The following is an 18675-nucleotide window of genomic DNA, read 5'->3' as shown; positions in this document are numbered from 1 at the left end:
CGTTCTCTGGTTTCCAGTAATAGAGAACAAGATGAAACTGGCAGGAAACCAAGGGGAGGAGTGGGGAGTGAGTGCTGTGGGGGGCAGTGGTGGGGCGCAGGGGGTGCAGGGGGGGCGCAAGAGGGGGGTGGGGATGGCAGGGAAGTGGGGAAAGTGGGGAGGGGGTGGCTGTGGGGGCAGTGGAGGTGCAAGGGAAGGGGGGGTGGGGGAGTGGCGCAAGGGGAGAGGTGGGGAGGCAGTGTGGGGGGCAGTGGGAGGTGCCATGGGGATGGCCAGGGAAGCGGGGAGGGGGTGGGGATGGCACAAAAGGGGAAGTGTGGTGAGGATGTGTGGGGAGGGCAGGTGCGGGGGGGTGGCAATGGGGATGGCGGGGAAGTGGGGTGCGAAGGGGGGTGGGGATGGCACAAGGGAAGTGGGGAGGATGCAGTGGAGGTGCAGGGGGAAGGGGGTGGGGATGGCACAAGGGAAAGTGGGGAGGATGCTGTGGGGCGCAGTGGGGGCCATGTGGGGATGGCAGGGAAAGTGGGGAGGATGCTGTGGGGCAGTGGAGGAGTGGGGAACACAGGGAAGTGGGGAGGATGCTGTGGGGGGCAGTGGAGGTGGCCGGGAACGAAGGGGGTGGGGAGGTGCCAGGAGAGGGGTGGGGGGCAGTGGGGAGGATGCAGTGAGAGGGGTGGGGATGGCACAGGGAAGTGGGCGAGGATGTGTGGGGGAGTGGAGTGCAGTGCGGGAAGAGGGGGTGGGGATGGCACAAGGGAAGTGGGGAGGATGTGTGGGGCAGTGAGGTGCAGTGAAGAGGGGGTGGGGATGGCACAAGGGAAGTGGGGAGGATGCTGTGGGGGGCAGTGGAGGTGCAGGGGAACGAGGGGGTGGGGATGAAACAAGGGAAGTGGGAGGAATGCTTGTGGCGCAGTGGAGGTCGGGAAGGAGCGGGGTGGGGATGGCAAGGGGGGAAGTGGGGGAGGATCTGTGGGGGGCAGTGAGTGCAGTGCCCAGGGAAAGAGGGGGTTGGGGATGGCACAACAGGGAAGTGGGGAGGAATGCTGTGGGGGGCAGTGGAGGTGCATGCGGGGAAACGAGGGGGGTGGGGATGGAACAGGGAAGTGGGGAGGATGCCTGTGGGGGCAGTGGAGGTGTCAGGGGAAGAGGGGGGGGGATGGCCACAGGGAAGGTGGGAGGATGCTTGGTGGGGGCGCGGGAGGTGCAGTGTCCAAGGGAAGGAAGGGGGGTTTGGGATGGACACAAGGAAGTGGGGAGGATGCCTGTGGGGGGAGTGGAGGTGCATGCCGGGGAAACGAGGGGGGTGCGGATGCAGAAGGGAAGTGGGGAGGATGCTGTGGGGCGCAGTGGAGGTGCCCAGGGAAGAGGGGTGGGGTGGCAACGGGAAGTTGGGGAGGATGCTGTGGGGGCCAGTGGAGGTGCAGGGAGGAGGGGGTGGGGATGGCACAAGGGAAGTGGGGAGGATGCTGTGGGGGGCAGTGAGGTGCAGTGCAGGGAAACGGGGGGTGGGGAATGGACAAGGGGAAGTGGGGAGGATGCTGTGGGGCGGCTGGGGTGCGGGAACGAGGGGGTGGGGAATGGAAAGGGAGTGGGGAGATGGCTGTGGGGGGCATTGGAGGTGCAGGGACGAAGGGGGTGGGGATGGAAACGGGAAGTGGGAGGATCTGTGGGGCGTGGAGGTGCGGACGAGGGGGTGGATGGACAAGGAAGTGGGAGGGATGCCTGTGGGGGGCGTGGAGGTGAGTGAGGGAAGAGGGGTGGGGATGGGCACAACAAGGAAGATGGGGAGGATGCTGTGGGGGGCAGTGGAGGTTGCAGGGAAGGAGGGGGTGGGGAGGCACAAGGGAGTGGGGAGGATGTGTGGGGGCAGTGGAGGTGGCAGGGAACGAGGGGGTGGGGATGGCAAACAGGGAAGTGGGGAGGATGGCTGTGGGGGCAGTGGAGGTGCAGGCGAAGGGGGGGTGGGGATGGCAAAGGGAAGTGGGGGGATGCTGTGGGGGGCGTGGAGGTGAAGGGAAGAGGGGGTGGGGTGGCAAAGGGGAGTGGGGAGATGCTGTGGGGAGTGGAGGTGCGAGGGAGAAGGGGGGTGGGGGAATGGCGGGAGGGGAAGTTGGGAGGATGCTGTGGGGAGTGGAGGGTGCAATGCAGGGGAGAGGGGGTGGGATGGCAAGGGACGGTGGGGAGGGTGCTGTGGGAAGTGGAGGTGGCCAGGGAAGAGGGGGTGGGGGATTGGGACAGGGGACTTGGGGAGATGTGTGGGGGCAGTGGAGGTTGCAATGAGGGAACGAGGGGGTGGGATGGCAAAGGGAAGTGGGGAGGATGTGTTGGGGGGCAAGTGGAGGTGAAGGGGAGAGGGGGTGGGGATGGCACAAGGGAAGTGGGGGAGGATGATGTGGGGGGAGTGGAGGTGCAGGGAACGAGGGGGTGGGGGATGGCACAAGGAATGGGGAGGGTGTGTGGGGGCAGGAAGGTGCAGGGAAGAGGGGTGGGATGGATTTGTCAGGTTAAGTGCTAATGAATTCTTGTAATAGGCATCCCGAGCAAGGGTGATTATACTGCGCACCAGGGACTTTCTCCATATGACGGGGGTGGGGGGGGGGCAGTTATGATCTAACGTAATGTGTGTGTGGGGGGTTCGTATCCTAGGCCTAAGGGTTATCTAGTAACCTTCATATGAGATATTCTTCTCATCTCACTGCCATTCAAGAGCTTCTATAACTATGCTTGCACCAAGTGATAAATACTCCATGATCATCAATATAATGCTATTTGTGGGGTAAATATATGTTTTTATATTTATATTGGGCAGGTCAGGCAGTGTTTCCTTCTGCTTTATATTACAACTGAAGGTATATGCAGGGTTCGTCGGCCAGTTTGCGGTAAAGGTGGAAATAAGGGGTGGGACATGGAGTAAAGGGGAGACGGGCCTGGAAGGGTCTGTGAGTTATCTTTAACAACTCTGGGGTACATAAAGTGGAACATGGAGTAAAAGGGGCAGAACGGGGGCGCGGGCTGGTGAGTATCTTTTTACTCTGGGGTACATAAAGTGGGATTGGGGTGGGAGCATGGAGAACAGGGGCAGACGGGGGGGCCGGGCTGTGCAGGTGAATTTTACCTCTGGGGTAAGCAATAAAGTGGAAGCTAGGGGTGGGGACTGGAGTAAAAGGGGAGACGGGGGGCACGGGCTGTGGTATCTTTACTCTGGGGTACATAAAGTGGGAACCTAGGGGTGGGACATGGAGTAAAGGGGCAGACGGGGGGCCGGGCTGTGAGTATCTTTACCTCTGGGGTACATAAAGTGGAACTTGGGGTGGGACATGGAGTAAAGGGGCAGACGGGGGGGCCGGCTGTGAGTATCTTTACCTCTGGGGTACATAAAGTGGGACCTAGGGGTGGGAACATGGGAGTAGAAGGGCAGAACGGCGGGGCCGGGCTGTGAGTATTTATACATCTGGGGTACATAAAGTGGGGAACTAAGGGGTGGGACATGGAGTAAAGGGGCAAGACGGGGGGCCGGGCTGTGAGTAATTTTTTACTCTGGGGTAATAAAGTGGGAACCTAGGGGTGGGACATGGAGTAGGGGACAGACGGGGGGGCCGGGCTGTGAGTATCTTTTACTCTGGGGTACATAAAGTTGGAACATGGAGTAAAAGGGGCAGAACGGGGGGCCCGGGCTGTGCAGTATTTTACCCTCTGGGGTAAATAAAGTGGAACATGGAGTAAAGGGGCAGACAGGGGGCGCGGGCTGTGATTGTATTCTTACCTCTGGGGTAACAATAAAGTGGAAATGGAGTAAGGGGCAGACGGGGGCCGGGCTGTGGAGTATCTTTAACGCTCTGGGGGTACATAAAGTGGAACATGGAGTAAAGGGCAGACGGGGGGCCGGGCTGTGAGTATTTTTAGTTTGGGGTACATAAAGTGGAACATGGAGTAAAGGGGCAGACGGGGGCCGGGCTGTGAGTATATTTTACCTCTGGGTAATAAGTGGACATGGAGTAAAGGGGCAGACGGGGGCCGGATGTGAGTATCTTTTTACTCTGGGTAGCAATAAAGTGGACATGGAAGTAAAGGGCAAGACGGGGGCCGGGCTGGTGTGTATCTTTACCCTCTGGGGGTACATAAAGTGGGGAATGGAGTAAAGGGCAGACGGGGCCCGGGCTGTGAGTATCTTTACCTCTGGGGTACATAAAGTGGAACATGGAGTAAAGGGGCAGACGGGGGCCCGGGCTGTGAGTATCTTTACCTCTGGGGTACATAAAGTGGAACATGGAGTAAAGGGGCAGACGGGGCCCGGGCTGTGAGTATCTTGTACCTGCTGGGGTAAATAAAGTGGGAACAGGAGTAAAAGGGGCAGACGGTGGCCCCGGGCTGTGAAGTATATTTTACCTCTGGGTACATAAAGGGAACATGGAGTAAAGTGGGCAGACGAGGGGGGGGGCACCGGGTGTGAGTATCTTTTACCTCTGGGGTACATAAAGTTGGAACATGGAGTAAAGCGGGCAGACGGGCCCGGGCTGTGAGTTATCTTTATTAACGACACAACAGCAAGGCCACAAAAAGCCATAATTAAACCAAAAAAACAAGCCAAAAATTATAAATTAAGACACACTGTACATATTATACACTTGTACCGCAGCCCCAGCCATATTTGTCCTTCCTGGGGCAAAACGTTAGGCTCTGGGGTTGTACTCACCACCCTCTGCTCCTCATGGGCCCCCAGGTCTTCTTCTCAGATACAATTCCAGTCCTGTCTCTGCCTAAACTTTGGCCGTAATCTTGTTCTTCCCTACACGTGTGCTGCCTGCCCGTCACTAAGGGAGGGATAAGTTACACAGCAAAGTGTGCTGCCTGCCCGTCACTAAGGGAGGGATACGTTACACAGCAAAGTGTGCTGCCTGCCCGTCACTAAGGGAGGGATACGTTACACAGCAAAGTGTGCTGCCTGCCCGTCACTAAGGGAGGGATACCTTACACAGCAAAGTGTGCTGCCTGCCCGTCACTAAGGCAGGGATACCTTACACAGCAAAGTGTGCTGCCTGCCCGTCCCTAAGGGAGGATTCGTTACACATGCAAAGTGGTGGCTGCCTGCCGGTCACTAAGGGAGGAATAGCGTTACACGCAAAGTGTGCTGCTGCCGTCAGATGAAGGCACAGGGATAGCTTACAGCAGCAAAGTGTGCTGCTGCCGTCATAAGGCAGGGATTACTTCAAGCAAAGATGTGCTGCCTGCCGGTCACATAAGGCAGGGCTACCATTACACAGCCAAGTGTGCTGCCTGCTCACTTAAGGGAGGGGTATTATATCTTTTAGAACAGCAGAGTTAGGCTGGCCTGCCTGTCAATGGGGAGGGGTACGTTGCTAAGCGCTGTGCTGCCTGCCCATCAGTCAGGGAGGAATATGTTGCCTAGCGCTTATGCTGCCTACCCGTCAATTGGGAGGGGTATGTTACACAGCAAAGTGTGCTGCCTGCCCGTCACTAAGGGAGGGATAAGTTACACAGGAAATTACGCTGCCTGCCCGTCAATTGGGAGGGATACGTTGCTCAGCGCTGTGCTGCCTGCCCGTCAGTCAGGGAGGGATACATTGTCTAGCGCTGTGCTGCCTGCCGGTCAGTCAGGGAGGGATACGTTGTCTAGCACTGTGCTGCCTGCCTGTCAGTCAGGGAGGGATAAGTTACACAGTGCTGTGCTGCCTGCCCGTCAGTCAGTCAGGGAGGGTAAACGGGTTTTTTTGTTTTTTCTAGCCAAAACTGTACTGCCCTGCCTAGTCAGTCAGGGAAGGGATCATTGCCTAGTGCATGTGCTGGGCTGCCGTAGTCCAGGGAGGGATAACATTACCAGCAAATGTGCTGGCCTGCCGTCACTAAGGGAGGGATACGTTACACAGCAAAGTGTGCTGCCTGCCCATCACTAAGGGAGGGATAAGTTACACAGCAAATTATGGTGCCTGCCCGTCAATTGGGAGGGGTACGTTGCTCAGCGCTGTGCTGCCTGCCTGTCAAGTTGGGAGGGATACTTTGCTCAGGGCTGTGCTGCCTGCCCGTCAGTTGGGAGTGATACGTTGCTCAGCGCTGTGCTGCCTGCCCGTCAGTTGGGAGTGATACGGTGCTCAGCGCTGTGCTGCCTGCCCGTCAGTTGGGAGGGATACGTTGCTCTGCACTGTGCTGCCTGCCCGTCAATCAGGGAGGGATACTTTGCTCAGCACTGTGCTGCCTGCCTGTCAGTTGGGAGGGGTACGTTGCTCAGCGCTGTGCTGTACGTTGCTCAGCGCTGTGCTGCCTGCCCGTCAGTTGGGAGTGATACGTTGCTCAGCGATGTGCTGCCTGCCCGTCAGTTGGGAGTGATACGTTGCTCAGCGCTGTGCTGCCTGCCCGTCAATCAGGGAGGGATACGTTGCTCAGCGCTGTGCTGCCTGCCTGTCAGTTGGGAGGGATACGTTGCTCAGCGCTGTGCTGCCTGCCCGTCAATCAGGGAGGGATATGTTGCTCAGTGCTGTGCTGCCTGCCCGTCAGTCAGGGAGGGGTATGTTGCTCAGCGCTGTGCTGCCTGCCCGTCAATCAGGGAGGGATATGTTGCTCAGCGCTGTGCTGCCTGCCCGTCAGTCAGGGAGGGATATGTTGCTCAGCGCTGTGCTGCCTGCCCGTCAGTCAGGGAGGGGTATGTTACATAGCACAGTGTATCAGTTGGCCTGTAATGCAGCTCAGTGCAAGATAAATACAGAAATATATACACAAATGGGTTCAGTTCTGCTCGGTACCAGGAGATGCACCCACAGGAGGAAAGATCCAGCTTTATATCCAGCACATTTATAGTCCCCTGTGTGTGAGATTATATATATATTTATATCCATATCTACAGTTGTTTGTATATTGGTACCAAGTATAATACTGTGTGTGAGTGTGTGTGTGAGTGTGTGACAGTGAGTGTGTGTGAGAGTGAGTGTTACTCACAACCGTGGCTATATATATAATATATGTGTACCATAATATCCACATGGGAATCCCAAAGCCCACAATGACCAGCATTTATCCAGGAAAGTAAATTAGTGTTACACGAGAGGTAATGGTGCAACGCTCTCATCTCCAGATTAGTGTTACACGGCATGTAATGGTGCAACGCTCTCATCTCCAGATTAGTGTTACACGGCAGGTAATGGTGCAACGCTCTCATCTCCAGATTAGTGTTACACGGCATGTAATGGTGCAACGCTCTCATCTCCAGATTAGTGTTACACGGCAGGTAATGGTGCAACGCTCTCATCTCCAGATTAGTGTTACACGGCATGTAATGGTGCAACGCTCTCATCTCCAGATTAGTGTTACACGGCAGGTAATGGTGCAACGCTCTCATCTCCAGATTAGTGTAACACGGCAGGTAATGGTGCAACGCTCTCATCTCCAGATTAGTGTTACACGGCATGTAATGGTGCAACGCTCTCATCTCCAGATTAGTGTTACACGGCAGGTAATGGTGCAACGCTCTCATCTCCAGATTAGTGTTACACGGCAGGTAATGGTGCAACGCTCTCATCTCCAGATTAGTGTAACACGGCAGGTAATGGTGCAACGCTCTCATCTCCAGATTAGTGTAACACGGCAGGTAATGGTGCAACGCTCTCATCTCCAGATTAGTGTAACACGGCAGGTAATGGTGCAACGCTCTCATCTCCAGATTAGTGTTACACGGCAGGTAATGGTGCAACGCTCTCATCTCCAGATTAGTGTTACACGGCAGGTAATGGTGCAACGCTCTCATCTCCAGATTAGTGTTACACGGCAGGTAATGGTGCAACGCTCTCATCTCCAGATTAGTGTTACACGGCAGGTAATGGTGCAACGCTCTGCATCTCCAGATTAGTGTAACACGGCAGGTATGGTGCAACGCTCTCATTCCAGATTAGTGTTACACGGCAGGGAATGGTGCAACGCTCTCATCTCCAGATTAGTGTTACACGGCATGTTATGGTGCAACGCTCTCATCCTCCAGATTAGTGTTACACGGCAGGTAATGGTGCAACGCTCTCATCTCCAGATTAGTGTAACACGCAGGTAATGGTGCAACGCTCTCATCTCCAGATTTAGTGTAACAGGCAGGTAATGGTGCAACGCTCTCATCTCCAGATTAGTGTAAAACGGAGGTAATGGTGCAACGCTCTCATCTCCAGATTAGTGTTACACGGCAGGTAATGGTGCAACGCTCTCATCTCCAGATTAGTGTTACACGGCAGGTAATGGTGCAACGCTCTCATCTCCAGATTAGTGTTACACGGCAGGTAATGGTGCAACGCTCTCATCTCCAGATTAGTGTTACACGGCAGGTAATGGTGCAACGCTCTCATCTCCAGATTAGTGTTACACGGCAGGGAATGGTGCAACACTCTCATCTGCAGATTAGTGTATTACACGGCAGGGAATGGTGCAACGCTCTCATCTCCGATTAGTGTTACACGGCAGGTAATGGTGCAACGCTCTCATCTCCGATTTAGTGTTACACGGCAGGTATGTGCAACGCTCTCATCTCCAGATTAGTGTTACACGGCAGGTATGGTGCAACGCTCTCAATCTCCAGATTAGTGTTACACGGCAAGGGAATGGTGCAACACTCTCATCATACATCCAGATTAGTGTTACACGGCAGGTAATGGTGCAACGCTCTCATCTCCAGATTAGTGTTACACGGCAAGGGAATGGTGCAAACACTCTCATCTCCAGATTAGTGTTACACGGCAGGGAATGGTGCAACGCTCTCATCTCCAGATTAGTGTTACACGGCAGGGAATGGTGCAACGCTCTCATCTCCAGATTAGTGTTACACGGCAGGTAATGGTGCAACGCTCTCATCTCCAGATTAGTGTTACACGGCAGGGAATGGTGCAACGCTCTCATCTCCAGATTAGTGTTACACGGCAGGGAATGGTGCAACGCTCTCATCTCCAGATTAGTGTTACACGGCAGGGAATGGTGCAACGCTCTCATCTCCAGATTAGTGTTACACGGCAGGTAAATGGTGCAACCTCTCATCTCCAGATTAGTGTTACACGGCAGGGAATGGTGCAACGCTCTCATCTCCAGATTAGTGTTACACGGCAGGGAATGGTGCAACGCTCTCATCTCCAGATTAGTGTTACACGGCAGGTAATGGTGCAACACTCTCATCTCCAGATTAGTGTTACACGGCAGGTAATGGTGCAACGCTCTCATCTCCAGATTAGTGTTACACGGCAGGTAATGGTGCAACGCTCTCGTCTCCATATTGATTCTGCCCAGAGTGAATGAAATGCCCCCGTCGGTGGCGCTTGTGCAATTTCCAGGCTAACGGGAGACATTAGAGTTTCATTATATCCTGGGAAATGGCCGCCATGTACACAAAGGGGCAAACAGGAGACCATGATGTGCATCCCAGGGAATGGAGGTTCCACTGTATCAGGGGGTGAGTTCAGGGGTCAAACAGCACTGACCCCCAAAGGGCAGAGTTCTAAGGGCAAGAGACCACCATACGACAAGTCCAACGGTCACAGGGCACTGAGGGCAGGGGTTGGGCTACATCCATCATTTGGGCAGCCGTACTGAAGGAGGATATCGGAGCACTCGGAGCTTCCTGCCCTGCGGGCGTAGGCCATTGGGGTGAGACCGTGGGCATCACAAGACTTCACATCCACGCCGTACTGTGGGGAGAGACCAATGGCATTGGGTGAAACGGGGAGACTTCTAGGTCTAGGTCCTGGTCTGCCCGTTCCTCCCCCAGTCCCTCCCGCTGCCCGTTCCTCCCCCAGTCCCTCCCGCTGCCCGTTCCCTCCCAGTCGCTCTGCTGCCGCATTCCTCCCCAGTCTCCCGCTGCCCATTCCTCCCCAGTCCTCCGCTGCCCGTTCCTTCCCAGTCCCTCGCTGCCCGTTTCCTCGCAGTCCTATATCCCGCTGCCGCCGTTCCTGCCCAGTCTCCCGCTGCCCATTCCTCACCCAGATGAGGAGCCCCCAGTCCCTCCCGCTGCCCGTTCCTCCCCCAGATGAGGAGGCCCAGTCCTCCGCTGCCAATTCCTCACTCAGATGAGGAGCGCCAGTCGCCTCCGCTGCGCGTTCTCCCCAGATGAGGAGCCCGCAGTCCCCCCTGGTTCTCAGCCAGATGAGAGCCCCAGTCCTCGCTGCCGTTCTCAGCACAGATGAGGAGCCCCAGTCCTCCGCTGCCATATCTCACCAGATGAGGAGCCAGTGCTTCACTGCGCATAATCTCACGCATAGATAGGAGGGCCCCCAGTCTCGGCATGCCCGCTTCTCCCCAGATGAGGAGCGCCCAGTCCCGTCCGCTGCCATTCCTGCACTCAGATGAGGAGCCGCAGTCCTCCGCTGCCCATTCTCACCCAGATGAGGAGCCCCAGTCTCCGCTGCCCTTTCCTCACCCAGATGAGGAGCCCCCAGTCCTCCCGCTGCCCGTTCCTCACTTCCAGATGAGGAGCCCCCAGTCCCTCCGCTGCCCATTCTCACCGATGGGAAGCGCCGCAGTCCCTCCCGCTGCCTGTTCCTCACCCAGATGAGGAGCCCCCAGTCCCTCCGCTGCCCATTCCTCACCCAGATGAGGAGCCCCCAGTCCCTCCCGCTGCCTGTTCCTCACCCAGATGAGGAGCCCCCAGTCCCTCCCGCTGCCCATTCCTCACCCAGATGAGGAGCCCCCAGTCCCTCCCGCTGCTCGTTCCTCACCCAGATGAGGAGTTGGGTGCACACCACATTGGCCATGGCGGCAGCGAGGTGCAGCGCCGAGCGCCCATCGCCGTCTCCGTACGTCTCGTTCACCTCCTCCTTGGATCCATGCGCCAGAAGAGTCACCACCAGGCGTAAGTCGTCCTCCACCACCGCCCGGAGCAGCTGCTGCCCAAGGGGCACATCCGAGGCTGGCAGAGGGCACAGAAACAGCTTCTGCTCATATTTAGCCCGAATCCAACGCTCTTTCTCCTCCCTGCAGGGCACAAGCCAATGGCTACCGTGAGTGGCACAGGGATTGTGGGTAGTGGGCACTTACTGAGCATCATGGGAGACAGTAGGCATGGTTAAAGGGGAAGGCTTACAGGTAGAGCACATAGGGCAGGGTGGGACCCCACCGGGGCGGCACAGGGATTGTGGGTAGTGGGCACTTACTGAGCATCATGGGAGACAGTAGGCATGGTTAAAGGGGAAGGCTTACAGGTAGAGCACATAGGGCAGGGTGGGACCCCACCGGGGCGGAACAGGGATTGTGGGTAGTGGGCACTTACTGAGCATCATGGGAGACAGTAGGCATGACATTTATACTGCATGCAGGTTAAAGGGGAAGGCTTACAGGTAGTGCACATAGGGCAGGGTGGGACCCCACCGGGGCAGAACAGGGATTGTGGGTAGTGGGCACTTACTGAGCATCATGGGAGACAGTAGGCATGACATTTATACTGCATGCAGGTTAAAGGGGAAGGCTTACAGGTAGTGCACATAGGGCAGGGTGGGACCCCACCGGGGCAGAACAGCTGACACAGAAACAGCACTTCAGTACCATTATTTCCCCTCACACAAACCCTGCATATTGGGGAGGTGCGCTGAGACTTATGGGTAATAAGTAGCACAGCAGTGTCGCTGAGCGCTTATACACGACCATGTGTGGGGTCACAGGGCAGGATGCATTGTGGGAAAGGGATATCTGGGAGATCTGACACACACAGACTGACAGGGGGTCCCACGAGGCCGGGGGAGGGGGCACTGGGGAGGGTTATCAGAACTGACACTCGTCTCTATTCTTCTACAGAAAATCCAGATCTCTGTATCTCCCATCGTATCCCAGAATCCTACTGTGCAGCCCAGAATGACATGTCCCCCGCCCCCCCAGCAGAGGAACAATGGCCCCCAATCGCTTCATCACTTATCTGTTCCGCCAACTGAAGGTGCATTGTGGGCTTGTGGCCCTTTCCGCGTGACCCTCTGGCAGGACAGGGCCCACACTGGGGGCTCATTCCATAGTGCGGCAGTGACTGACAGCAGCCCCCCTGGGACCCCCCAGCCCCCCGTCTCATCTCTCAGTCACACAGAAGAGCATGCATTCAGTGTCAGGGGGGGGGGTAAGTAAGGGGTTTCCACTGGCCCCCTTCCTCCTGCTCCTCCCCACCCTAAACAGTACGACTGCCCACACATCATTCCCATCAGCCCCTGCTCCAGTGAGCTTGCAACTAAAGCACCCTATTGCATTCACAGATGCCCCACAGAAGCACTCTCACTGGCACAGGTGCCCTATAGAAGCACTCTCACTGGCACAGATGCCCCATAGAAGCACTCTCACTGGCACAGATGCCCCATAGAAGCACTCTCACTGGCACAGGTGCCCTATAGAAGCACTCTCACTGGCATCACTCTCTGACTGACCCTCCCCGTGGCACCAATGATCACTGGGGGGGGGGGGGGGGTAGGAGACACAGACAATATCAGCCCTTTCTGGCCCTGTTCAGCCCCCAGGAATGGAGGCGGCCATGTTGCTGATCACTCATTACCTGGAGCTCTCGGGGCCCGGCTTGCTGTACCCCTCAGTTGAGTGCTCCCACACCATATTGGCCAGGCTGTTCCCAATCGCCATCATAACCATAGTCAGTTCCACCGGCCAATCATCCAGGTCGAGGGACCGCACGCGGGACAGGTGGGTGCCAAGGTTCCGGTGAATGCCCGAACACTCGATACACATAATGGTGCCCAGGTTCAGGCTGGCCCAGTCCGGATCTGTGATTGGGCAGGAAGATTAGTGATTAGAGCAACACAGTGAGACTATGGGCAGGAAAGGGGGTGAATAAAAGCAGCAAGAGGGGGGCAACAGAGCAAAGAGTCCAGGGCATGAGAGAGAGGGGAAGATCAATGGAGGGAAGCAAGCGAGAAGGCGGAGCCAGGGGGGGCGTGTAGGGAAAGCTCCGGCCAATTGTACGAGAGAAAAAAGGCATGGATTTTTTTATTTATATCACGGTATTTTTCAAAATTATATCGGTATCACGGTATTTGACGGTATATAAATAAATAATAAATATTGGTGGCCCCCCCAACCCCCCCCCCCCCAAAATGGGTCAAAACTGAACAGATGGCTACCCTAGATCCCACCAATCCCGTTGCACTATTCTGCCATGACCAGGGTGCTATAAGGGGCAGTGCTGCGGGGGGGGGCTCATCCACTCGAATCTTGGAGCACGTTTCCAGCTATGGCAGTTTTACCAAACGGAAAGACATTCCCTGGAGTATATACCCGAAGCTATAGAACAGGATTAGATATAGCCACACACAGCAGGAAGGCCTTAGGGTGCCCACAACATTCTCGCTGACCTCACATACGCACGGGGCGCAACCCGGATATACGCGGGAAAAAACTGCAGGAGGCGCGCACACCGGTATTGGGGTATGTTTAAAATTTTCAATCGTTTTTTAATAAAAACGTATATATACCGGTTAAATCGAATCCGATACGCCAGGCACTAATTAGACGTGGCAAGGGAACAGGTAATGGAGGGCACAGGAAAGGTCACGGGAGGCACAGGGAAAGGATACGGGAGGCGCACAGGGAAAGGCTATGGGAGGCGGCAACAGGGACAAGATACGGGGGCGGCACAGACAAGGGAGGGCACAGGGAAACGGTTACGGGGAGGGGCACAGGGATAAAGTGGTATGGCACAGGAAAGGGTACGGGAGGGCACAGGAAAGAGTAAGAGGGGGCACAAGAAAGGGTAGGGGACGGCACAGGAAAGGGGAGCGGGCACAGGGAAAGCGGTACGGGAGGGGCACAGGAAAGGGCGAGCGCACAGGAAAGGTCAAACGGGAAGGCGGTACGCGGAGGCCAGACAGGGTACGGGGGACACAGGGAAAGTACCGGGAGGGGCACAGGGAAGTCACGGGGAGGGGAAAGAAGAAACAAGAGACGGGAGAGGGGCACAGGACCAGAGTACGGGGAGGGACAAGGGAAAGGGACGGGAGGGCAAGGGAAAAAGGCGTACGGGGAGGGGCACAGGGAAAGGTTGTAACAGGGAGGCAAGGGAAAGGGTAACGGTGGAGGGAGCACAAGAAAGAGTACGGGGAGGGGCACAGAAAGGGCTACGGGAGGGCACAAGGAAAGGTACGGGGAGGGGCACAAGGAAAGGGTACGGGGAGGGGCACAGGGAAAGGGTATGGGGGAGGGGAACAAGGATAAGACCATGGGATAGGGGCCAAGGGAGAGGGTAGGGAGGGCACCAAGGAAAGGGCACGGGGGAGGGACAACGGAAAGGAGCACGGGGAGGGGCACAAGGAAACGCACGGGGAGGGGCACAGGAAAGAAGTACGGGGCAGGGGCACAAGGAAAGGTGTACGGGGAGCCAGGGGCAAGGTATGGAGGAGGTGCACAATGGAAAAGGAATATGGAGGGGCACAATGGAAGGGCTATTGGGAGGGGCACAAGAAGGCACGGGGAGAGGCACAAGGAAAGGCACAGGAGCGGCACAAGGAAAGAAATGGGAAGGGGCACAACGGAAAGGCATATGGGAGGGAACAAGGAAAGATTGGGAAGGGCACAAGAAGGTATGAGGAGGGCACAAGGATAAGCGGCACGGTGGAGGGGGGGCCCAACCAAAAAAAAGGGAAAAAAGGGCGCTTATGGGGAGTGCACAAGACAGAATTAGGGGAAGGGGCACAAGGGAAAGGTGTATGGAGCACAAGGAAAAGGGTGTAGGGAGGGGCACAAGACAACGGCACGGAAGGGCAACAAGGAAAGGGCACAGAAATGGGAATATGGAAGGCGCCAAGGAAGGGCACGGCGAGGGGCACAAGGAAAGGCACGGAGGAGGCACAAGGCAAAGGGCACAGGAAAAGATTATCGGAGGGGCACAAGGAAAAGTGTATGGGCAGGGCACAGAAAGGCACAGGGGGGCACAAGGAAAGGTATGCGGAGGGGCCAAGAAAGGAATATGGGGAGGGGCACAAGAGTACAGTTGGCAAGCGCAACGAGCGAAGCAAGGGGAAGGGGCACAAGAGAGAGGCAGACGGAGGCAAGAGAACGAGCAGGGGAGAGCACCAGAGTACAGTGGGAGGGGCACAAGAGGAGGGCAGGGGGTGGAGCACAAGAGTACGTTGGGAGGGGCCAGAGCTAGAGCAATGGGAGTGAGACAAGAGTACAGGTGGAGGGAGGGACAAGAGAGAACAGGGGTGGTGCGAGCACAGAGTACAGTTGGGGGAGGGGCTCAAGAGAGAGCAGCAGCGGGGATGGAAAAACAAAAAGAGGAGATTAGGGGGTAGCAACAAGAGCGAGAGCAGGGGGGTGGCAGACAAGAGTACGTGGGGAGGGGCACAAGAGGAGAGGCGGGGAGAAGCACAAGAGCGAGAGCAGGGGAGAAGCACAAGAGGAGAGTAGGGGGAGGGGCACAAGAGGAGAGTAGGGGAGGGCACAGAGGAGAGTAGGGGGAGGGCACAAGAGGAGAGCAGAGGGAGGAGCACAAGAGTACAGTGGGGGAGGGGCACAAGAGGAGAGCAGGGGGAGGGGCACAAGAGGAAAGCAGAGGGAGGACAAGAGGAGAGCAGGGGAGGGCACAAGAGGAGAGCAGAGGGAGGAGCACAAGAGTACAGTTGGGGGAGGGGCACAAGAGGAGAGCAGGGGGTGGAGCACAAGAGTACAGTTGGGAGGGGCACAAGGGAGAGCAGGGCGGGAACACAAGAGTACAGTGGGAGGGGCAGAAAGGAGAGCAGGCGGGGGAACACAAGAGGAGAGTAGGGGGAGCACAAGAGGAGAGCAAGGGGAGGAGCACAAGAGTACAGTTGGGGGAGGAGCACAAGAGGAGAGCATGGGGAGAAGCACAAGAGGAGAGTAGGGGGAGGGGCACAAGAGGAGAGTAGGGGGAGGGGCACAAAGGAGAGTAGGGGGAGGGCACAAGAGAAGAGAGCAGAGGGAGGAGCACAAGAGTACAGTTGGGGGAGGGGCACAAGAGGAGAGCAGGGGGTGGAGCACAAGAGGAGAGTAGGGGAGGAGCACAAGAGGAGAGCAGGGGGAGGAGCACAAGAGTACAGTTTGGGGGAGGGGCACAAGAGGAGAGCAGGGGGAGGGGCACAAGAGGAGAGTAGGGGGAGGGGCACAAGAGGAGAGCAGGGGGAGGGGCACAAGAGTACAGTTGGGGGAGGGGCACAAGAGGAGAGTAGGGGGAGGGGCACAAGAGGAGAGTAGGGAGGGGCACAAGAGGAGAGCAGGGGGAGGGCACAAGGAGGAGAGTAGGGGGAGAAGCACAAGAGGAGAGTAGGGGAGGGCACAAGAGGAGAGTAGGGGGAGGGGCACAAGAGGAGAGTAGGGGAGGGGCACAAGAGGAGAGCAGGGGGAGGGGCACAAGAGTACAGTTGGGGGAGGGGCACAAGAGGAGAGCAGGGGGAGAAGCACAAGAGGAGAGTAGCGGGAGGGGCACAAGAGGAGAGTAGGGGGAGGGGCACAAGAGTACGTTGGGGGAGGGGCACAAGAGGAGAGCAGGAGAAGCACAAGAGGAGAGTAGGGAGAAGCACAAGAGAGAGTAGGGGAGGGGCACAAGAGGAGAGTAGGGGGAGAAGCACAAGAGGAGAGTAGAAGGAGGGGCACAAGAGGAGAGGAGGGGCACAAGAGGAGAGTAGGGGGAGGGGCACAAGAGGAGAGCAGGGGGAGGGGCACAAGAGACAAGTAGAGGGAGGAGTCCAAAGTGAATGTAGATGTAAGCGCAGCGGGTGACACCCCCAGAGGAAATGGCATGCACACAGGGTGACTGGGGGGCAAGTGAGGGCAATAGGAGGGCATCTGGCACACACTGGGAGTATCACAGTCCACACACAGGCTGTTCCCTCGGACGCTCCGAATGGACTGAATGGCGACCGCGTCGCTCTGGCTGCCGAGGCGTGCCTACAGTAAGAGACAAGCAATTAGGGGGGGGGGATCATAAGAGCCAATAACCCCCCCCCCCCACAACACCACACTTACTGCTGTTAACCCCTCGCGGGCGAGGCACATACCTTATTCTTGGTGCTTTCGCATCCCTGCAGGCTGGCCAGGATCTGACTCTCGATGGCCTGAACCCACAGCTCCCGGTCCTCATACAAAGACGCCTCAAAGTGCCAGCTCTTGCCAGTTAGAGAGACAATGACGAAGCCATAGGACTCCTCCGGCTCTGAAAGCAAATCAAACATCAGGAGCGGGACCCCCGGCCATTATGGATTCATGTACGTTGGCCAATGCCAACTGCCCCCTTCAGCTAAATAGGGGCAACTACCAAAAGCCAAAGCCCTATAGATAAGTCACACCCCTCAGGGCTCATTTACCCTGAACTCAGGGGCAAGTCTGTGCATTGCTCTGGATCTGACGGGTTACAGCTGTGGTTGGTGCACGTTCTGGCACTGGGCTTGCAGTAAGGGAGGTTACCATCCTGACCTCTTGTTAGCGGCTGGGATAGGGCCCGCCCCTCATGAATAATTTACTAAGTGCAGGACATTCTGACTGCTACACGGGATTCCCTACAAACTGCCTCATACTCGGTACAACAGGCACTTGTGTCTATGGGAGCAGCCCGACAAGATCCCCAGTCAGGGAACAGATCCCACATTCTGTAACTCAGAAACATGGCAATTCACTGATCCTTTCAGTTCCCAGGGCACGGACACAAGCAGATCCCTGCCATTTCCCTCAGTACAGGTATGAGTAGATCCCCGCCATTCCCACAGTACAGGTATGAGTAGATCCCCGCCATTCCCACAGTACAGGTATGAGTAGATCCCCGCCATTCCCACAGTACAGGTAGAGTAGATCCCCGCCCATTCCCACAGTACAGGTATGAGTAGATCCCGCCATTCCCACAGTACAGGTATGAGTAGATCCCCGCCATTCCCACAGTACAGGTATGAGTAGATCCCCGCCATTCCCACAGTACAGGTATGAGTAGATCCCCGCCATTCCCACAGTACAGGTATGAGTAGATCCCCGCCATTCCCACAGTACAGGTATGAGTAGATCCCCGCCATTCCCACAGTACAGGTATGAGTAGATCCCCGCCATTCCCACAGTACAGGTATGAGTAGATCCCCGCCATTCCCACAGTACAGGTATGAGTAATCCCCCGCCATTCCCACAGTACAGCGATGAGTAGATCCCCGCCATTCCCACAGTACAGGTATGAGTAGATCCCCGCCATTCCAACATACAGGTATGAGTAGATCCCCGCCATTCCCACAGTACAGGTATGAGTAGATCCCCGCCATCCCACAGTACAGGTATGAGTAGATCCCCGCCATTCCCACAGTACAGGTATGAGTAGATCCCCCCCATTCCCACAGTACAGGTATGAGTAGATCCCCGCCATTCCCACAGTACAGGTATGAGTAGATCCCCGCCATTCCACAGTACAGGTATGAGTAGATCCCCGCCATTCCCACAGTACAGGTATGAGTAGATCCCCGCCATCCCACAGTACAGTATGAGTAGATCCCCGCCATTCCCACAGTACAGGTATGAGTAGATCCCCGCCATTCCCACAGTACAGGTATGAGTAGATCCCCCACATTCCCACAGTACAGGTATGAGTAGATCCCCGCCATTCCCACAGTACAGGTATGAGTAGATCCCCGCCATTCCCACAGTACAGGTATGAGTAGATCCCCGCCATTCCCACAGTACAGGTATGAGTAGATCCCCGCCATTCCCACAGTACAGGTATGAGTAGATCCCCCC

At 56.5% G+C, this 18675-nt stretch overlaps 1 protein-coding gene across 4 annotated transcripts in view; it reads right to left on the bottom strand.

Moving 5' to 3' along the window:
• Positions 1-9430: 9430 nt before the first annotated feature.
• agap3 (ArfGAP with GTPase domain, ankyrin repeat and PH domain 3) overlaps positions 9431-18675 on the bottom strand; it is a 70764-nt gene continuing 61519 nt past the window's right edge. For 3 of the 4 annotated variants that reach the window (XM_031903622.1, XM_031903620.1, XM_031903621.1), the window contains 5 exons: positions 16968-17122; positions 16767-16857; positions 12497-12719; positions 10689-10944; positions 9431-9662 (listed from right to left, as the gene is read on the bottom strand). In XM_031903622.1, coding sequence (XP_031759482.1) covers positions 9510-9662; positions 10689-10944; positions 12497-12719; positions 16767-16857; positions 16968-17122 — 878 coding nt within the window. In that variant the 3' untranslated portion in view covers positions 9431-9509. Of the gene's footprint in view, positions 9663-10688; positions 10945-12496; positions 12720-16766; positions 16858-16967; positions 17123-18675 lie in introns of those variants that run through there. The other variant, XM_031903624.1, reaches the window with a different exon arrangement.

Source organism: Xenopus tropicalis, chromosome 6 (assembly GCF_000004195.4).
Source record: "Xenopus tropicalis strain Nigerian chromosome 6, UCB_Xtro_10.0, whole genome shotgun sequence".
In the NCBI taxonomy this organism is placed as follows: domain Eukaryota; kingdom Metazoa; phylum Chordata; class Amphibia; order Anura; family Pipidae; genus Xenopus; species Xenopus tropicalis.
The sequence above is the reverse complement of the archived record's forward strand: the minus strand, read 5'-3'. Positions and strand labels throughout refer to the sequence as shown.